Genomic DNA, 19910 nt, shown 5'->3' with positions numbered 1-19910 from the left:
TCACTCAGTAATTCCAATTTGCACAATTTTTTTTTTAATTATGGGAGTCAAGTTTTAATTCTGAAGTTTAATCCTGAAGTAACTGTAGTTGCCTGTAAAATGTCATTTGATAATGTGTACATTCATCATTCAAATAAATGTTGTCTTTAAAGAAAAACACTTGCCTTATGTGAATTTTTTTTTTTTTCTGGAGTCAATGAACTCTTGAATAACAGACATAGTCTTAGGGTTTTTAGAGTTCCTGATTTAATGTTTATGCATTCTGGATCCCACTACTTCATCATGTTAGCCAAATTCTCAACCCCCAAACTGAGTTCCCTCATCCTCAAGACTTATCCAGCCAATACTTTCCCCCAGGGCACTCATTCTCTCCTTCCACACTCTAAATTCAGTTGTCAGTTTTCTCTGTTCCAGCATTTCGGTTACTGAGAAAATAAGATCTTGCTCATTGGCTACCACAGATTTACTCTCCCCATTTTCTCTTAGACTGTGTATGCTGTTTGACATCTTTTTTTTAAAACTGTGGTTTAAAAAAAATGTAACATAAAATTTATGATCTTAACCATTTTTAGTGTACAGTTCAGAAGTATAGAAGTGTTAAGTATATTCACATTGCTATGCAACAGATCTCCAGAACGTTTTCATCTTACAAAACTGAAGCTCTATATCCATTAAATAGTAACTCCACATTCCCTTCAGCCCCTGCCAACCACCATTCTACTTTCCATTTCTATGAATTTGACTACTTTAGATACCTCATATAAGTGGAACCATACAGTATTTGTCTTTTTGTGACAGGTTTATTTCACTTAGTATAGTGTCCTCAAGGTCCATCTATGTTGTAGCATGTGTCAGAATTTTTTTTCAGACTGAACAATATTTCACTGTATGTATATACAATATTTTTTTTCCCATTCATCCATCAGTGGACATTTAGGTTGTAATGCTGCTGTGAACATGGGTGTGTAGATATCTCTTCAAGACATTGCTTTCAGTTCTTTTGGATATATACCCAGAAGTAGTATGCTGTTTGGTATCTTATTCATTCACAGTCAGTACCATTTTCCTTTCTACAACTCATCTGTTCTTGCACCTCAAGCCATCTGCTCTGTTATATCTTCATCTCTACTCTTTTCTCCTTCTTTATCATAGCAGAGGATGAAAACATCACAGGATAACTCTATTTCCTCTCCCTTCACCTCCAAGCTTATCTATACCCACTCATCCTTATTCTCATTTCCACCTACCACTTTTTACAGACTATACAGTTCTCTTTTCATCTCTTTCTGTTTCTTCCAGGATATTGCTCCCTCAGTAATACCATCTCTCATCACTGGGTTCTTCTTTCCACCTACAAATATGTTCTAGCCAGTACCCATTCAGCTGCAAGTGACAGAAGTCCATCTCACACTGGCTTAAACCAAAAAGGAATTTTATTATGCCACATGGCAGAAAAGGTCAAGTGTGCAGCTGGCTTCAGTCAAAATGGGAATTAACTATTCAAATCATATCCTCAGGACTCTGTTCCATTCCCTGGTTCTGTTTTTTCTTGTTGGACTCATTCTCTGATAGACACTCCCTAAAAACTGACAAAATGTTTGTTGACGATGCCAAGAGCACATCTCGTCAGCTTAGCATTCCAGCACAACGAACTTCTCTTGTCCAATAACTCCTGCAAAAGTGCCTTCATTACCCTGATTTGCCCAACTAGGGTCACATGTCCCCATTTCAACCACTTACTAGGATGAGAGCAGTGAACTAAGCAGATGACAAGGCCTAGGCTGCTTGTCCAGGCTTAGAGCTAGGGATAGGATTGATCTACCTCAGTTGTTCTCAAGTGGGGCACTCACACCTCCTCCCCTCAGAGGACATTTGGCAATGTCTATAGACATTTGTGATTGTTACAGCTGGAGGAGGGGAGTGCTACTGGCATCTAGTGGGTAGAAGTCAGAGATGCTGCTAAACATCTTACAGTGCACAGGACAGCCCCCAAAACAAAGAACTGTCTGTTCAACGTGTCAATAGTGTTGTATTTGAGAAACCATGGTCCACCTGAACCACATGTAACTGTGGAAAAGAGGAAAAATCAGGGGCCCAATTCCAGAAGAAGGGGCCCAGTTAAAGCAACAAATATCCACCCCCAAACCTGAAAACAAATCCTCCCCAAACCATCCATGCTTTCTCTCTTAAACTATCTCCCTTCTCTTTACCACCAAATTTTCAGAAAAAGGGGTTGACCTTAGCTGATTTACTCATTTCATTTATTCAGTTAACAAACAATTGTAGAAATCATTCTTGTGTGCTAAGCAATGTTTTGGGTTGTGGGATATAGCAGTGATAAATGGACATGTTCTCTCATGTAGCTTTTATTCTAGTGAAGAGAGGCAGAAAACAAGCAGATTGTCAGATGGAAATAAAGTAAAAAAATAAGTAAAATTTTAAAAATTATATGAAGCAGAGAAAGAGGAAAGGAAGTTCTGAATGGACGTGCAATTGTAAATAGTGGCCAGAGAAGGCTTCACTGAGAGGATCACATTTGAGCAAAAAAAACTCAAGGAGATGACGGAGGTAGCCATGCAGATAGATATCTGGTCAGAAAGTGTTCCAAGCAAAAGAAACATTAGGTGAAAAAAAACAAAACACAACAGAACAAACAAAAACAAACAAACAAACAAAAATCAAAGAGGGACTATGTCTGCTGCATTTGGAGAAATTTGTTTGCATGCTTATGGTAAAATCCAGTAGAAAGGGGGAAAATAATGATTCTGGAGAAAGAGGGGAATTCCTGGAGTGATGTCTTTGAGCAAGTAAGAACAAACTGAATCTAGTGCACTAGTGGAGAAGTTAGCCTTCGATAAGGGTGTGAACAGTATAACCATACTAAGAGGAGATAAGGAAACTATATAAACCAGATAGAGGTATTGGGGTTAAGTAATGAGAGAAGTCTGTGGAAGTTTACTTTGATTTTTCTTCTGGAAAAAAAAAAGAAGCGAAGCTATAAACAGAGACTAAGAATGATGGAGGAGAAGTCAGAGTTCAATGTCAAAATAAAAAATTTGAAATAGTCACTTGGAAGAATGAGAGAGTAAATGGACTAGGTAACTATAGTAAGAACACCAGGCAGCATTATAAAGGTCCATTTGAAATGAGTTGTCATTAAACAGACTAGTTCTCATGGATATGTGTTTTTCTCCAACCACGTTCAGTTTCATGGGTACAGGGGCAAAATTATGGAGAAATGAATCTAACCAAGACCGTTCGTTTCATAAATATGATAAAGTGAGAGAAAGGCAAGGAAGCCGAGGTTGTATGCAAGATAGTGATTATAATGATCGACCATGGAATTTAACCTGGTAAGGGTGAAAGTGAGGACACTAAGGGGGTTTGAGATTGAAAGATGGTGGTGAGATCAATGGACTGTAGGTACTGAGAGATACAAAGATTGTTGGGATCAGGGTACTAGAGGTGAAATAGAAGGATAGGACTGGTGGTTGGACAGTGGGATGGCCAAAATTATGAAGGGATTATAGTAATTGATGACGACAGGGTCTAAGATATGGCCATGGGCATAAGTGACAGAGTAGAAGGAAGAACAAGATCATTGGCAGAGAAGAGGTCAAGGTGCTGAAAGGCCAGGTACTTGGAAAATACCATCATTGTGAATATCAAATCACTGAGGACTATGGCAGGAGTAACAGTAGAGGAGTTTGCCATGAGCTAGGAGCTAAAAGCTTTAAGATATGAGGGAAGAAAGCAGATGCTAGGAGATTAGTGTAAAAAGAAGTGGTAATGAGTGGCATATTCTGATAGCATGTGAGGTAAGCCTGGGGAATTGAATCTTCTATTCCCTTTTTCATGGCCTACCATGATCTGGCTTCTTTTTCTGTTGCTCTGTTGAGAATATTTTGAAAGGATAATATCAAATCCTTGATAGAGTGGTATTAAAGTATTAAAAAGGAGGTGTGGTAAATGATGTGATCAAAGTAGACGTTTCTTGCAGTAGAGTCTTGGGAGAGAGTCTAATGGAAAGGAATGGAAAATTAAGAACATATCTGGCCTTTGGGACATTGCTCTTTCTCAACTAGGACACTTCCCTTTCTCAACTAGGAAGTGAGACTTGAATAAAAGGGACAAATGAAGTAAGACAGTATTCTGGATTGTTTGTGTGAGCTAAGGCTGTACATGCTGAGTGATATAGGTTTGCTGGACTGTGTGTACATGGGTCTCCAGCAGTGAAAGTACACTGAGTAGAGAATAGTTTTCAACCTTGAGTGTCTTTACTCCACCATGAATCATATCTATGCATGGAGGAGAAAAGAGCTAGCATATTTACTGAAATATCTGCTACAATATCTTTTCAACCCTCACCCCCCCTCCTCTCTACAGCATTTGATATTTGGAATTACTCCACTCTCCATATGACTTGTTCCGACTCTTGCTTCTGAAATGAGTGGCTCTTATTTCTACTAATTTTTAAATCTGGAGTTCTTGTCTTAGGAACCACAGACCTCCAACAATTCGTGGCTAGAACTGTATTTCAGTATAACCAATTTTCTTTGTAATCCTATGTACTTTATTTTTTGCATTTAAAAAATAATTCTGAGAAGGGGTTTTGCTTGATCAAACAGGCAAAGTGGTCCATGATACACAAAAATATTAAAAACCTCTGGTTGATAAGTCAGACAGAAAAAGACAAATGCTGTATGTTATCATTTGTATGTGGAATGTAAAAAATGAAACAAAAGAATAAATATAGGGCTTCCCTGGTGGTACAATGGTTAAGAACCCACCTGCCAATGCAGGGGACATGCGTTTGAGCCCTGGTCCCAGAAGATCCCACATGCCTCAGAGCAACTAAGCCCATGCGCCACAATTACTGAGCCTGCGCTCTAGAGCCCTCAAACCACAACTACTGAACCCACATGCCACAACTACTGAAGCCTGCACGCCTAGAGCCCATGCTCTGCAACAAGAGAAGCCACCACAATGAGAAGCCCACATACCACAACAGAGAGTAACCCCCACTTGCTTCAACTAGAGAAAGCCCACATGCAGCAGTGAAGACCCAACACAGCCAAAAATAAAAACAGATAAATTAATTAATTTTTAAAAAATGAATGAATATAACAGAACAGAAACAGACTCACAGATATAAGGAACAAACTAGTGGTTACCAGTAGGGAGAGGGAGGGGGAGAGGGACAAGATAGGGGTAGGGGACTAAGAGGTACAAACTACTATGTATTAATAAATAAGGTACAAGGGTATACCATACAGCACAGGAAATATAGCCAATATTGTATAATAACTTTAAATGGAATAAAATCAATAAAAATTTTGAATCACTATGTTGTACACCTGAAACTAATATTGTACATCAACTATACTTCAACAAAAATTTTTTAAAACCTCTAGATGAATCCTGATCTTTCTATTGTTTATTGTACATGTCCTCCCTTAACAGACCCAAGAATTCCTGAGATTTTTAACCCTCTTCCATCCATTTCCTTTTCAGAAGTCCTCTTTATGGGCCTTACTAGAAGTCCAGCTTCATAATCAACAAACTACCTATATTCCCTAACTTTTCCTAGAACATTCCCACACCTCCTGGCTGTCACGAAACTCCATTTGTCCAATGACCATAACTTTCTCAGTTAAAAATCCAAAAAGCTTTTGACACTCTCCCTTGATCAGGCTACCCTCCCTCCTCCATATTAATTTCCTGTTACTGCTATAACAAATTACCTTGAATCTTAAATCAGCACAGATTTTTGTTTTAAAAATTCTGGAGGTCAGAAGTCTAAAATGAGTACTACAGGGCTGGACCAAGGTGTTGGTGGGACTGACTCTTTCTGAAAGCTCCAGAAAAGAATCTGTACCTTGCCTCTTTCAGCTTCTAGAGGTAGCTGGCATTCCTTGGCTTATGGCAGCATAACCCCAATCTCTACTTCAGACATTACCTTTTCCCACTTTGTTCTGCTGCCTTCCTCTTATAAGAACCCCTTTGATTATGTTGCCCACCCAGATAATACAGGGTTATCTCCTCATCTCAAACTCCTTAATTTAATCACACCTGCAAAATCCCTCTTGCCACATAAGGTGACATATCACACGTTGTGGAGAATAGGACGGGGACATCTTGGGGGCCATTATTCTGCCTACCACACACTCCCATTTCTCTCATCTTTGAATTCTTACCTTTCCCTCCCCCATACTTCTTATTTCAATAAATAGCACTACCATTCATTTTGAATCCTCGGGCTAACTATTGATTTCCTTCTTTTTCTCACCACTAACTTTAAGAAAGAAATTAACCAAAATCCAATGCCTGAGCAAATTTTGTTCATCTGCAATATCTTTCTTAATTGTCTACTTTATGCCCAGTCACAGTCACCACCAAACCCCACCCAGATGATGGCAAAAGCCTCCTTGCTGGTCTCCGCTATTGCCTTATTCCTATCCAGTCTCTATACTATAGACAGGATCATACTTTTACAAATGCAAATTTGATTAAGTCACTCTCGTTTAAAAAATCTTTCAGTGGCTTGGTGTATCTCAATTCAACATAAAGCAATTGGTTCTTCATATTCCGTGTACACTGTGCATGCTGCCTGCAACTGTTGCTTCAACAGAGAGAGCAGGCATTTCTTTAGGTGACCTACCCACGTGGATTCTTGAGAAGGGGAAAAGCCGTGCAGGGGTGTATAAAAGCGGAGTTGTGAGAATCCACCGCCTTTGTCTGGAACTGCCCATCCTCACACGCGGAATACATCAAGGAGCTGAAAGCGCTGCCAGATTTTCCTCCTGTACCTGGATCTCTAAGGTGGTCTTTGGGAGTGATACTTGTTAGAAACAATGCAAACTGGGAGTAAACAAGATCTTGCTCACCAAGGGGAAGTTGTGGTCAAAAGCTTTTTGTCCCGGAACCTCCGCCACGCTTCTCAGACCCTGGGAGCGGAACCGGGTGTGTGGTACTTCTCTCGGCTGCACTTTCCCCTGACTTCGATTTTCTCCGAGATCGCATCTGGTTACTCGAGGCCCTTGGGGAGGATGGGAGCCACTTCTCCGAGGAGCCAGGAGCCTTTCCTGCCGCCAGCGTTCCCTACCTTCTGTCCCGGAGGAGCCCTCCTGGCCGTTCTGGTGCTGCTCGCGCTGCCGGCGGCCTGGGGTGAGATGCGGGAGGGCGTGGGAGCGGGCGCGGCGGGCACTGCCTCGCTGGTCCTCGCGTCCGAAGTGTCTCCTTCCACGCGCTAAGCGCGCGAGAAGGCAAGTCGGCTCCGGGATTCCCCTCTGTGTCCCGGGACCCTGCTGGCACTGGTCGAATTCCTCTCTTCGGGGGGCTTATGTTGTGCTCAGCGCAGACGATGAACAGGTGCTGCACGGAATTGCTTGCCTTTGTGTTAATACGGAGACTGGCTTATAGCGGTGTGGCGCTGATCACAGGGAAAGAAAGAGGGGTTGGAAATTCGACAAACTTGGGTTCTAATCCTAGAAACATATTAATTGTGAGGAAAGTTACTACATGTGTTTCTTCATCTGTCGATGCGAATACTGATCTCTGTACCTCATGGGGTTGGTACCTAAATGGCATAAAGTGTGTCAAAGGTCTAACACAGGGCCTGCCGTCATTACTTCAGCTCTTTGTTCACGAGGGTGTTTGGACAAGCAGTCCAGGGGTTGCAATTATCACCTGAAAAGTGCCTTGCATCCGGCTATATTCACCCCACCCACACCCCAAACAACCACTGCCATCATTACAGACCCCAGGTGTTTGGGGTTAGAAGAGCTAGCTAAGCTGCAGAACCCTCAGTGTAAAGGTTACCAGTAGAAGGAGAGTGTAGAGATGTTTACATATTGTCCCATTTTAGTCAATTGTTTAGAACAAAACTATCATGAAAATTTTGATGTGGCATCCTCCCTTCCTTCCGTTAGCTTCAAACAGGTAAACAGAGATTAGAACCCTTCTCTTCTTATTTTTGGCTTTCCTAGAAGTCTTCTTAGTTGCTTAGACTTGTGTCAACATCTTGGTTGAAGTGACAGTCTTTTTTTGTCCAGCCTCTTCTTGACAACTCAGTTTGCTCTTCGCTGTCACTAGACGTTTTGCATTCATTATTATTTATTTATTTATTTATTTTTGCGGTACGCGGGCCTCTCACCGCTGCGGCCTCTCCCGCTGCGGAGCACAGGCTCTGGACGCACAGGCTCTGGACGCACAGGCTCAGCGGCCATGGCTCACGGGCCCAGCTGCTCCGCGGCATGTGGGATCTTCCCGGACCGGGGTACGAACCTGTGTCCCCTGCATCGGCAGGCGTACTCTCAATCACTGCGCCACCAGGGAAGCCCCATTCATTATTTGATTGTGACTTCTCTTCTAAGAGGAAAAGGGAAACCAAGTTTCCAAAGAAATTGCTATTAATATCTTATCTCCTTAGACGTCATAAAAGAACCTGTTCACTGAAGAAATGGGATAAAACCTAAAGCTTTATTTTCAGAGGAGAAGCATGCCAAGTAAGTTAAGCAATCTGTGCTTATAATTTTTGTGGACTTTGTGGCTATCTGGCTCCCTTCTTACTGGAATGTTGTTGTAGCCTGTCTGTGTTTATTAAATTACTATTATAGTACAATCCCAGACACTATTTTTTTCAATGTCAATTTATCTCTTTATTTTTAATGTAATATTTGTTCAATTTATGGAACTAATTATTTTTAACATCTTTATTGGAGTATAATTGCTTTACAACGTTGTGTTAGTTTCTGCTGTATAACAAAGTGAATCAGCTATATGTATACATATAACCTCATATCCCCTTCCTCTTTTGTCTCCCTCCCACCCTCCCTATCTCATCCCTCTAGGAGGTCACAAAGCACCTAGCTGATCTCCCTGTGCAAGGCAGCTTCTTCCCACTAGCTATCCATTTTACATTTGATAGTGTATATATGTCAGTGCTACTCTCTCACTTCGTCCCAGCTTACCCTTCCCCCTCCCCGCCAGACACTATTAATTACAAAAAAAATAATTTCCTAAGGTCATCAAAATAACTTCAAAATGTGAAACAGCCTAAACTAAACTATCTAGTAATTTACTTGCCAAAATAATTTAGCTAAAGAAAATGCTGGTGGAATGCTGACAGTGTGCACAGCACTTTGGGGTTTGAAAGAAATGTAAGAGAGAGCTATGCCTCCAAGGTGTATGCATACAGGGTGGTAGGGTGGTGGGGTTTTATGAAATCTCCTTAATTAGGATGCCAGCGTTCTGGTTTGTCCAGCCTCTGCTACTTACTAGCTGGGAACATTGAACCCAGCAAGTCAATTAACATTCCTGATCTTGAGAGTCCACACATATAAAATAAACATAATTGACATTCTGCTATCTGAGAGGGTTATTGTGAAAATCAGATGAGGTAGTGTGTGTGACAGGGTTTTATAACTTGAAAATTCCCATGGGGATCTACAAAACCATGACTAGGAAGTCACAGAAGAGCCCGATGGGATGATTGAAAAGGGAGATCCAGTGATATTCACCTGAGTGGAAGGAGCATGGCTTTAAGAGCACTAGAGGAGTGAATCCAAAAAAAAAGAGATTGTAAAGCATGTTTCACAGGGATATTTATTTTACATAAAAATTAGCACACTAGTTAAGCATTACTAGGACCACTTTGAACATACAGCAGACTCTGGCGCCCTCACTTGGTAAATATACATGTTTAAATATATTTAACATTTAAATATACATAATATAACATGTTACATATAAATTAACAATATAATTATATTATATTCTGTAATATAACATACTGTTTTATATACCTAAATGTTATATTTATATTATAAAACATACTATGCTATATTTATGCTGTTATATAATGTAGTATGTATGATTACATTGTATATTGCAAACATATAATTATAATAATAACTTTATTATGTTATATAATATATATGATAATGTAATATCTAATATTACCTTCTTATAGTTTGTATAGATTATATATAATATTAATCTATATAATACATAATGTGCATATTAAATATCATATATTATTTACTACCAAAGTTTATATTATGCCATATAGAAAATCTAATGTATATTATACATTATAACAAAGTATGTAGTACATATTATATATTATATAATACACCAAATATATAACATTTAATATAGATCATAAAATATATAAATATATTTAAATATTTAAATATAAAATACATATAAATGTTAAAGTGCATGCTCCTTTTTTCTTTAACTTAAAGAGTTACTTAAGCAAACATTTTCAGGTCCCTTCAATAAAGAAGAGAATATGCAGTATGGGGAGCAGAGCATACCCAGGTTGTCAGCTCATGTTTGAACAGACATGAAAGAAACAAAAGGTAGTTTGTACTTATAGTATAGAATAAATCAACTTGCCTTGAGTAGAAGTTTTGAGTCAGGTGTGTATTTCAAAGTGGACTGTGTCATCCAAGACAAAAATCACAATGAGATGACACTATACACCCACCAGAATGGCTAAAATTTTAAAAACTGACCATGCCAAGTATTGGCTATAAGGTGAAGTAACTAGAATTATCATACATGGCTCATTGGTAAAATGATACAACCACTTTGGAAACAGAGTTTTGGCAGTTTTTTAAAAAGTTAAACACACATGTATCTAAGCATTTCACTCCTAGGTATCTAGTCAAGAGAAATGAAAGCATGTGTCCTCCTAAAGACTTGTTCATGAATTTTTATAAGGGTTTTATTTGTAACAGCCAACAACTGGAAACAATTCAAAAGTCCTTCAACAGCTGAAAGGGTAAACTAAGTTAAGGTGTATTTTTGCAACTGAATGTTATTCAGCAAACAAAACAAAACAAAACAAAACCACGCAAATTTTTATATGCAACACCTGGATTATTCTCAAAATAATTATGCTATGTGAAAGCTAGACAAAAATAAAAAGTACAAACTGAGTGATTCAGTTTATATGAAATTCTAGAAGTCAGATCAATCTGTGAAAGAGGAAGCAGGTTGGAGGTTGCCTGGAGAAGGAGATAGAGAGATGGATGGATTACAAAGAAACATTAGGAAACTGTAGGGAGTGTGATGGAAATGTTTGTTGTCTTGATTATGGTGATCATTTCATGGTGCATACATATGTCAAGCGTCATCACATTGTACACTTACTGTATTTAATATATCTTAATAAAGCTATACAAAAAGTTTTTTTGTAAACTCTTGTAGATCTTGAGTTTACAGAGTTCATATTAATATAGTTATCGTAGGAACCAGCCACAATTTGAGGGATTGGCAATGAAGGAGGAAAAAGAAACTAGATCAAGCTTTCTCAGGTGAAGTTTCACATATTCTTTTTTATTTGGGGTATTATCCAAATTTGAATTTTTAATTATTCCATATACTATACCCAGAACTCAGGTAAGAATTTTAGGTAATTAAAGGAAAGTAATGTCATTCCAAGAACTATCCATTCCATTTGTTTTTTGGTTTACATCTCTGTCTTCTCCTTGTGAGCTTTGCTGTGACATTCAGCCTCTCCTAGTAAAACTTTTGGCACCATTTGGTCCAAATGGCACCTTTTGGTCCATTTGGCATCTCTTCCCTTGTCCAGCATCAATGAATGAGACGAATATCAAAATTACACTCATCCCACATATCAACTAAAGAAAAGGTGCAGGCATAACATTTGAAATCACAGGAGTTGTTTTTTACTTGTAGCTTTTTCCTGTTTGTCACAGTGGTTCTCAAAGTGCTGTTATCTATCAAAATCACCTGTGAAGCTTTTTAAAAAGATAGTTTCATGGGCTGTAACCCACAACCACTGAATTAGAGCTTTTAGGGATATAGCCTGCACCCTTGATTGTTTTAAGTTTTGTAGGTAATTCATCATTCATCTATTCATTGCAACAAATAGGCACAGACTGCTTATAATTGAGTGCTAGCCACCTAGACTAGGTATTAGTTTAGAGGAGCAAAAATCATGGGGTTTCTTGCCTTCACATTATGCATGTCTAATATGCATGTCTAATACTTATTGAGATAAATAGATATTTTTAAAAGCACATAAATATAAAAAGCACACACCATCATAAAGCAATTATACTCCAATAAAGATGTTAAAAAATAAAAAAAATTAAAAATTAAAAAATATTCCTGTTTTACCCCTAGGTTCTTCATGACATTTTTTTTCTTAAATACCATATATATATATATATATATATATATATATATATATATATATATATATATATATATATATATATATATATATATATATGTTAGCATACGGTATTTGTCTTTCTCTTTCTGACTTACTTCACTCTGTATGACAGACTCTAGGTCCATCCACCTCATTACAACTAGCTCAATTTCGTTTCTTTTTATGGCTGAGTAATATTCCATTGTATATATGTGCCACATCTTCTTTATCCATTCATCCGATGATGGAGGGGGAAGGGTAAGCTGTGACAAAGCGAGAGAGAGGCATGGACATATATACACTACCAAACGTAAGGTAGATAGCTAGTGGAAAGCAGCCACATAGCACAGGGAGATCAGATCGGTGCTTTGTGACCACCTGGAGGGGTGGGATAGGGAGGGTGGGAAGGAGGGAGACGCAAGAGGGAAGGGATATGGGAGCAGATGTATATGTATAACCGATTCACTTTGTTATAAAGCAGAAACTAACACACCATTGTGAAGCAATTATACTCCAATAAAGTTGTAAAAATAAATAAATAAATTAATTAATTAATTAAATTTAATTTTAAAAAATAAAATAAAATGGATCATGGATAAGGACCTACTGTATAGCACAGGGAACTCTACTTAATACTCTGTAATGACCTATATGGGCACATAATCTAGAAAAGAGTGGATATATGTATATGTATAACTGATTCACTTTGCTGTACAGCAGAAACTAACACAACATTGTAAATCAACTATACCAATAACAATTTAAAAATAAGTAAATAAATAAACTAAGGGGGGGGGAACAATACCAGGGGGAGTTCCCTGGTGCCAGTGGTTAAGTGGTTAAGAATCTGCCTGCCAATGCAGGGGACACGGGTTCCACCCCTGGTCTGGGAAGATCCCACATGCCGCAGAGCAACTGAGCCCGTGAGCCACAATTACTGAGCCTGCACTTTAGAGCCTGTGAGCCACAACTACTGAGCCCGCGTGTCACAACTACTGAAGCCCTTGCGCCTAGAGCCTGTGCTCCACAACAAGAGAAGCCACCACAGTGAGAAGCCTGTGCACTGCAAAGAAGAGTAGTCTCCACTCACCGCAACTAGAGAAAACCTGCGTGCAGCCAAAATAAATAAACAAAACAAAAACAATACCAGATTTCAGAAAGAATCTCCCACATTTTAAGTTTGCATAGATGTTTAAGTCAGCTATTTGTTCAACGAAGAAGAGTCGATGAAATGTATTAGAAAGCATTTTATTAATAAACTATTATCAAACAATATTCATTTCATGTAGCACAAATTAACTTTTTGGTGCAAGAAGAGGAATATCTGAATGTTTCCCATCTATTTCTAAAACTGTCAGAATTCCTTTGTATAAGATTGATATCTTCAAATTTAGAACCTAAACATAAATTTTTCTTAAGAATGCATACATAAAATACTTCTCCTGTAACTGCGCTATACCCTTGACAAATCCCTATTGGGAGGTACAGTAGTGACTGCAGGCATTTATCTTTAAAACAACGTTTCCTCATTTTTCAGGTTTGGGAATGATATCACATCAAGTATGGAAAATAACTTTTTTCCTTTAAGAAGACATAAATTCACTTAGAGATGTCTCCTCAAATTCAGAAAAACTCATTTCTTCAGCTCCTTCTGGCAGGACTCCATATTAATCTCAACCACTTCATTCTTGCCTGGAAGTGTTTTTGTCGGGTTGTCTTCACTTACACCTTCAGTGTCTGCCAGATCAATAGTTGGTAAAGGATTCCTCCAGCACTGGAAGCTGTTATACTGCCAAAATTCTTCATTGAGCTGGCGCGGCGCGGCCCCCCAGTCTCCCCGCAGGGAGTCTGCGCGCCCCGCCCCTTCGTCGCCACCGCCCCTCCCCCGGCCCGCGGGGCCGCACGGGCGGCTGCAGCAGCGGCGATTCGCCGGTCTCCAGGCCGCGGCCCTCACGCTCCGCGTCGTCCGGGGCGCCAGTGTCCCCGCCGTCGCGGCGCTTGCTGGGCGAAACCGAAGGCTCAGTCATAGCCCCCGCGTCGATTTTACGCTTTCGAGGCAGCTCCGGGACGCCGAGCGCCTGCCCGGGATGCGAGACCCCCGGCGGCGGGATCCAAAGCCGTGGCCATGCCGGCTCCTCAGGAAAGTCGCGGAGCAGGAGCCAATTCCAGGGCACGTGGAACGTCAGGGGCTCGGCAGCACGCCGCTTGCCCGTGGGCCCTGAAGGCTCTGGCGGAGCCCGCCGGGGGCGGCACTCCCGTAGCTGTGGGAGTGGAGGGCCTCTCCACTAACTTTGACGTCCCTGTGGTCTTGCTCTCCAGGTCAATGCCAATCCCCGGTGCACCTTACATTTGCCATGCCTACCGAACTGATTGACAAAGATGAGTTTCCTGTTGGGACATCTTTGAAGTATAAATGCCGCCTTGGTTACTACAGAAGAGAATTCTCTATCACCTGCCTGCAAAACTCTGTCTGGTCAAGCCCTGAAAACAACTGTAGGCGTAAGTAACTCTAGACTGAGGACTCCTCTGTCTGTGTCAATAATCCTTAAGATCTGATCAGTCGTTCAAATTTTGAAACAAAGGCACGTGTCTTGGTAACTTTGCCTAAGGTATAAAAAGATGTGAGGGTTATTCTTGTAGGTCATATCTTCCTACTGCTTTGAGTTCCTAGCACCTTCATTACAAGTTCATTTCATGAGAAATGACCATCACAAGGCATGACTGAGGGAAAATCTCAATTCAGTAGGGGTGTCCTATTTTTACACCTGAAACTAAGTAATGAATGACTCAGGAAAGGAAAGAAATGTGTAGGTGGGGAGAGAATCCCAAACTTCAAGACTTTTGATGTACACTGGTTGAATTACAGAGTAAGCATTTTAGTAATAAGCAAAGTTTACATCTTTCTAAGAGGCAAAAAAATATGGGGATGAGATCTGGAAGGGAGGTCTTTTTGAAAGTGGTGCTTAGTAGGTGGCTGATCCTGAGGCAGTCTTGTGAGTTTCCTCAAGGTGGCAAATCTATAGAACTACAAGAGCTATGGCCAGTTTGGGACCTTATGTATTAACAGACGTTCAGAGTATTCTACACCCAGTCCCCACATTCTGCTTCTTTCCCATAGGTAAATCATGTGGATCTCTTCCAGAGCTCATAAATGGCAAAATGGACATCAACAAAGACACCCAGTTTGGATCAACTGTTACTTATTCTTGTAATGGAGGGTGAGTTGGCAGTAGCTTTGTTTGGAATGACAGTTCTAGAATTGTAACACTAGTCTCTAAACAGTAGTCTCAGAAAGGAAAGTCAAACTACCTGTCCATTTAAAACATAGCAGTAAGATTTCTAAGTAGAAGTTGTGCCTTGAATCCAGGCATTTAACTACCCTTGCAATGACTAAACAAATATTTGAAAAAATAGGAAAAAACCTGTAACCATGCTAGAAATTGGAGGGGTGAGGGTAGTGTTTGCACACCAAATTAATGCACCTAAAGCCAAGTGAAGCACTTGCTAGATGAGAAGGACCAGCCTTCTAAAGAAGTAAGTGGAACAAACACACATATATTCTTAACTCAAAGCAATAAGAGATAGAAATGTTGGACTCAGGAAAAAGTAGGAAAGAGTTGTTTATTTGGGATGATGGAGTAGATGTGGTGGATGGGCAAATCTTAATTGTTATAGCACCTCTCCAGAAGTGTACACAATACAGGAATCTTGCTGTGGACATACTCTTGGCTTATCTGTAGGGGAGACAACCAATTTAGGAAAGAAATAGGGACACCTTATATCTTAACTTTTGTTCTGTTTTTATTACTTATTATTACTTACAATACATGCAAAATAACTTAAGTGAAACATAAAAATAGTAATAACAGTAAAATGAATTTCAATGCATATGCCACCCACCTTAAAAACCATCACTAGTACCTTTGACGCTGACTATGTGCTTTTCCCAGTTTCCATTCCTTCACCTCCAAAACTTCTCCAGAAGTAACCACCATCCTGAATTTTGTTTATCCCTTGCATTTCTTTTCCATTTTCTCCCGTACATAGTCCTAATCATTATATTTTTAGTTATACATATTTTAACTTTATATAAATGACATGATTTTATATGAACATCTTTGCAAATTGGTTTTGATTTAATAGTTTGTTTCTGACATTCATTCATGTTGTTGTGGTTAATTCATTTTCATTTAGGATAGTGTTCTCTTGTCTGGATACAGAAAAATTTATTTTTTTGTTGTTGTTGTTAGATATTTCGATTATTTCTAGTTTGTTTTGCTTTGTTTTGTTTTGGCTATTATAAGCATCCCTGATATAAAGATACTCATACGTGTCTCCTAGTACACATGGGCAAAAGTTTCTCTAGGACAGTGGTTTTCAAACTTATTTTACCATGATCAACAACTAAGAAATATATTTCTACAGCACATACACACACACATAAACAGATACACATGTATACCACATCACATACACATTTATATAAATTAAAATTGTCACACAAATATTTAACATTATACTGGAAGTTCTAGCCAGGAAATTAGTCAAGAAAAAGAAATAAAAGGCATCCAGATTGGAAAGGAGAATTAAAACAATTTCTGTTTGGAATTAAAACAGTCTCTATTTGGAGGCCAGATCAAGACAGTGGAGTAGAAAAATCCTCACCTTCTCCCACAGACATATGAAAACTACAACTACATATAGAATAACTATCTCTGAAAGTGATCTGAAGACTAGCAGAACAGATTTTCTACAACTAAGGATATAAAGAAAAGGCCACATTGAGATGAAGAGGAGGGGAAGAGATGTGGTCTAGTCAGAACACCACCCCCCCAATGCAGTGACCCACAAGCCAGAAGAAAATCACAACCATGGGGATCCCCCCTGAGGAGTGAGGGGTCCAAGACCTACACTGGGCTCCCCAGCCTGTGGCACCTGCACCGGGAAGACAAACCACCATAGTGTCTGGCTTTGTAAACCAGCAGGCTTATGTTTCAGGGGAGCCAGAGGGCAGCGGGAGACTGCTCTTGAAGGGCTCACTTGCTCTGGGTCCCAGCACAGACAGAGCAGCAACTTAAAAAATGCCTTGGCTTTATGAGGAGGAGATATATTGATTAATTCTGAGGCAGGTACCAGGGGATGGAAGTGCTGGTAGGTGCCATTTTTTTTTCTCCTTACACCTAGCTGGCCCAGTGCTGATAGGTGCCTTTCTGTCACTCTCCATCAACACAGGTAACACTGTGTGCCCCACCCCAACGTTCCCCTAAGTACCTGCCCAACCCAACCCACCTGCCTCAACCAGTCCCTCTAAAGAAGCTCCCACCCCATCCTACCTGGTACATGGTTCTGCCCAGGACCAGTGCTCCTCCAAAGTGGCTCACATTCTGGGGACCTAGCCCTTCCCACTAGCGAGCCCACAGAAGTTGCAACCAGGCCTCACAGACAGCTGGGCTGAGGATCAACCCTGCCTACCAGTGTGTCTGTAGAAGTCATGGCCTAAACACAACAGGAGGATGCAGGCAGCCCATGCAGGGGTTAACCTTGAGCACCTGGCTCGGGTGACCAGGGGGGATTATGCCACTGGACTCTACATAACACTGTCTACATAAGGCCACTCTTTTAAGGTTGGGAGATGTAGCTGATGTACCTAATGTTTAAAAACAAACACCGAGAGTTAGGCAAAATAAGAGACAAAGGAATACCTTCCAAGTGAAAGAACAAGATAAAACCCCAGAAAAAGAAATATACAAGATGGAGATAAGCAAATTACAAGATAAAGAGTTCAAAGTAATAGTCATAAAGATGCTCATCAAACTCAGGAGAAGAATGGATGAACAAAGTGAGAACTTGAACAAAGAGATAGAAAATACAAACAAAAGCCAATCAGAACTGAAGAATACAATAACTGAAATGAAAAATACATTAGAGGGAATCAATTACAGAATAGAGGATGCAGAAGAACAGGTCAGTGATCTGGAAGACAGAGTAGTGGAAATCACCCAATTGGAACAGCAAAAAGAAAAAAAGGAATTAAAAAATGAAGATAGCCTTAGGAACCTCTGAGACTACATCAAGCATACTAACATTTTCATTAGAGGGGACCCAGAAGGAGAAAAGAGAAAGAAAGGGACAGAAAGCCTATTTGAAAAGATAATGGCTGGAAACTTCCCTAACCTGGCAAAGGAAACAAACATTAAAATCCAGGAAGCACAGAGAGTCCCAAACAAGATGAAGCCAAAGAGACCCACATGAAGACACACTGCAATTAAAACGTCAAAAGTTAAAGAGAGAATCTTAAAAGGAACAAGAAGTAAACAAGTTATGTACAAGGAAACCCCCATAAGACTATCAACTGATTTTTAGGCAAAAACTTTACAGGCCAGAAGGGACTGGAACAATATTTTCAAAGTGCTGAAAGGAAAAAACTTATAAGAACACTCTACCCAACAAAGTTATCATTCAGAATTGAAGAAAAGATGGAGCCTCCCAGACAAGCAAAAGCTAAAAGTTCATCACCACTAAGCCAGCTTTACAAGAAATATTAAAGGAACTTCTATGAATGGAAAAGAAAAGGCCATAACTAGAAACAAAAAAAAATTATGAAAGGAAAAATATCTCACTAGTAAAGGCAAACACAGAGTTAAGGTAGTGGATCTACCACTTATAAAGCTAGTATGAAGTTTAAAAGACAAAGGTAGTAAAATCCATCTAAATCTAAAATAATTAGTTAAACAATACACAGAATGAAAGGATGTAAAATATTATGTCAAAAACATAAAATGGGGGAAGGAGTAAAAATGCAGTGCTTTTAGAATGTGCTCCAACTTAAGCAACCATCAAATTAAGATAGGCTGCTATATACATAGGTTGCTATATGTAAATCTCATGGTAACTACAAACCAAAAACCTATAACACAAAATATAAAGAGAAAAAAATACAGACATAAAGCTAGAGAGAGTCATCCAATCACACGGGAAGAAAAGAAGAAAGGAACAGAGAAGAACTACAAAAACAACCATAAAACAATTAATAATATGGCAAAAAGTACTTATCTATCAGTAATTACTTTAAATGTAAATGAATGAAATACTCTAATCAAAGGATACAATGTTCTTGGATTGGAAGAATCAATATTGTGAAAATGACTCTACTACCCAAAGCAATCTACAGATTCAATGCAATCCCTATCAAATTACCAATGGCATTTTTCACAGATATAGAACAAAAATTTAACAATCTGTATGGAAACAAACACAAAAGACCCCAAATAGCCAAAGCAATCTTGAGAAAGAAAAACAGAGCTGGAGGAATCAGGCTTCCTGATTTCAGACTATACTACAAAGCTATAGTAATCAAGACAGTATGGTACTGGCACAAAAACAGAAATATAGATCAATGGTACAGGATAGAAAGCCCAGAGATAAACCCACACAGCTATGTTCACCTAATCTATGACAAAGGAGGCAAGAATATACAATGGAAAAAAGACAGTCTCTTCAATAAGTGGTGCTGGTAAAAGAATGAAATTAGAGCACTCCCTAACACCGTATGCAAAAATAAACTCAAAATGGATTAAAGACCAAATGTAAGGCCAGAAACTATAAAACTCTTAGCGGAAAACAGGCAGAACACTCTTTGACATAAATCACAGCAGGGTCTTTTTTGACCCACCTCCTAGAGAAATGAAAATAAAAACAAAAATAAACAAATGGGACC

General features: G+C 39.4%; 1 protein-coding gene and 1 pseudogene across 1 annotated transcript in view; one reads left to right on the top strand and one right to left on the bottom strand.

The window, feature by feature from the left end:
• Positions 1-19910, top strand: part of CR1 (complement C3b/C4b receptor 1 (Knops blood group)) — a 156723-nt gene that overhangs the window by 30266 nt on the left and 106547 nt on the right. The window contains exons 24-26 of the mRNA XM_060078239.1: positions 6945-7167; positions 14513-14692; positions 15312-15411. Coding sequence (XP_059934222.1) covers positions 6945-7167; positions 14513-14692; positions 15312-15411 — 503 coding nt within the window. The remainder of the gene's footprint in view (positions 1-6944; positions 7168-14512; positions 14693-15311; positions 15412-19910) is intronic.
• LOC132483869 (uncharacterized protein C9orf40-like) lies at positions 13827-14424 on the bottom strand (annotated as a pseudogene).

The sequence above is a fragment of the Mesoplodon densirostris genome, chromosome 2 (genome assembly GCF_025265405.1).
Source record: "Mesoplodon densirostris isolate mMesDen1 chromosome 2, mMesDen1 primary haplotype, whole genome shotgun sequence".
In the NCBI taxonomy this organism is placed as follows: Eukaryota; Metazoa; Chordata; class Mammalia; order Artiodactyla; family Ziphiidae; genus Mesoplodon; species Mesoplodon densirostris.
This window is presented reverse-complemented; position numbering and strand designations above follow the sequence as displayed.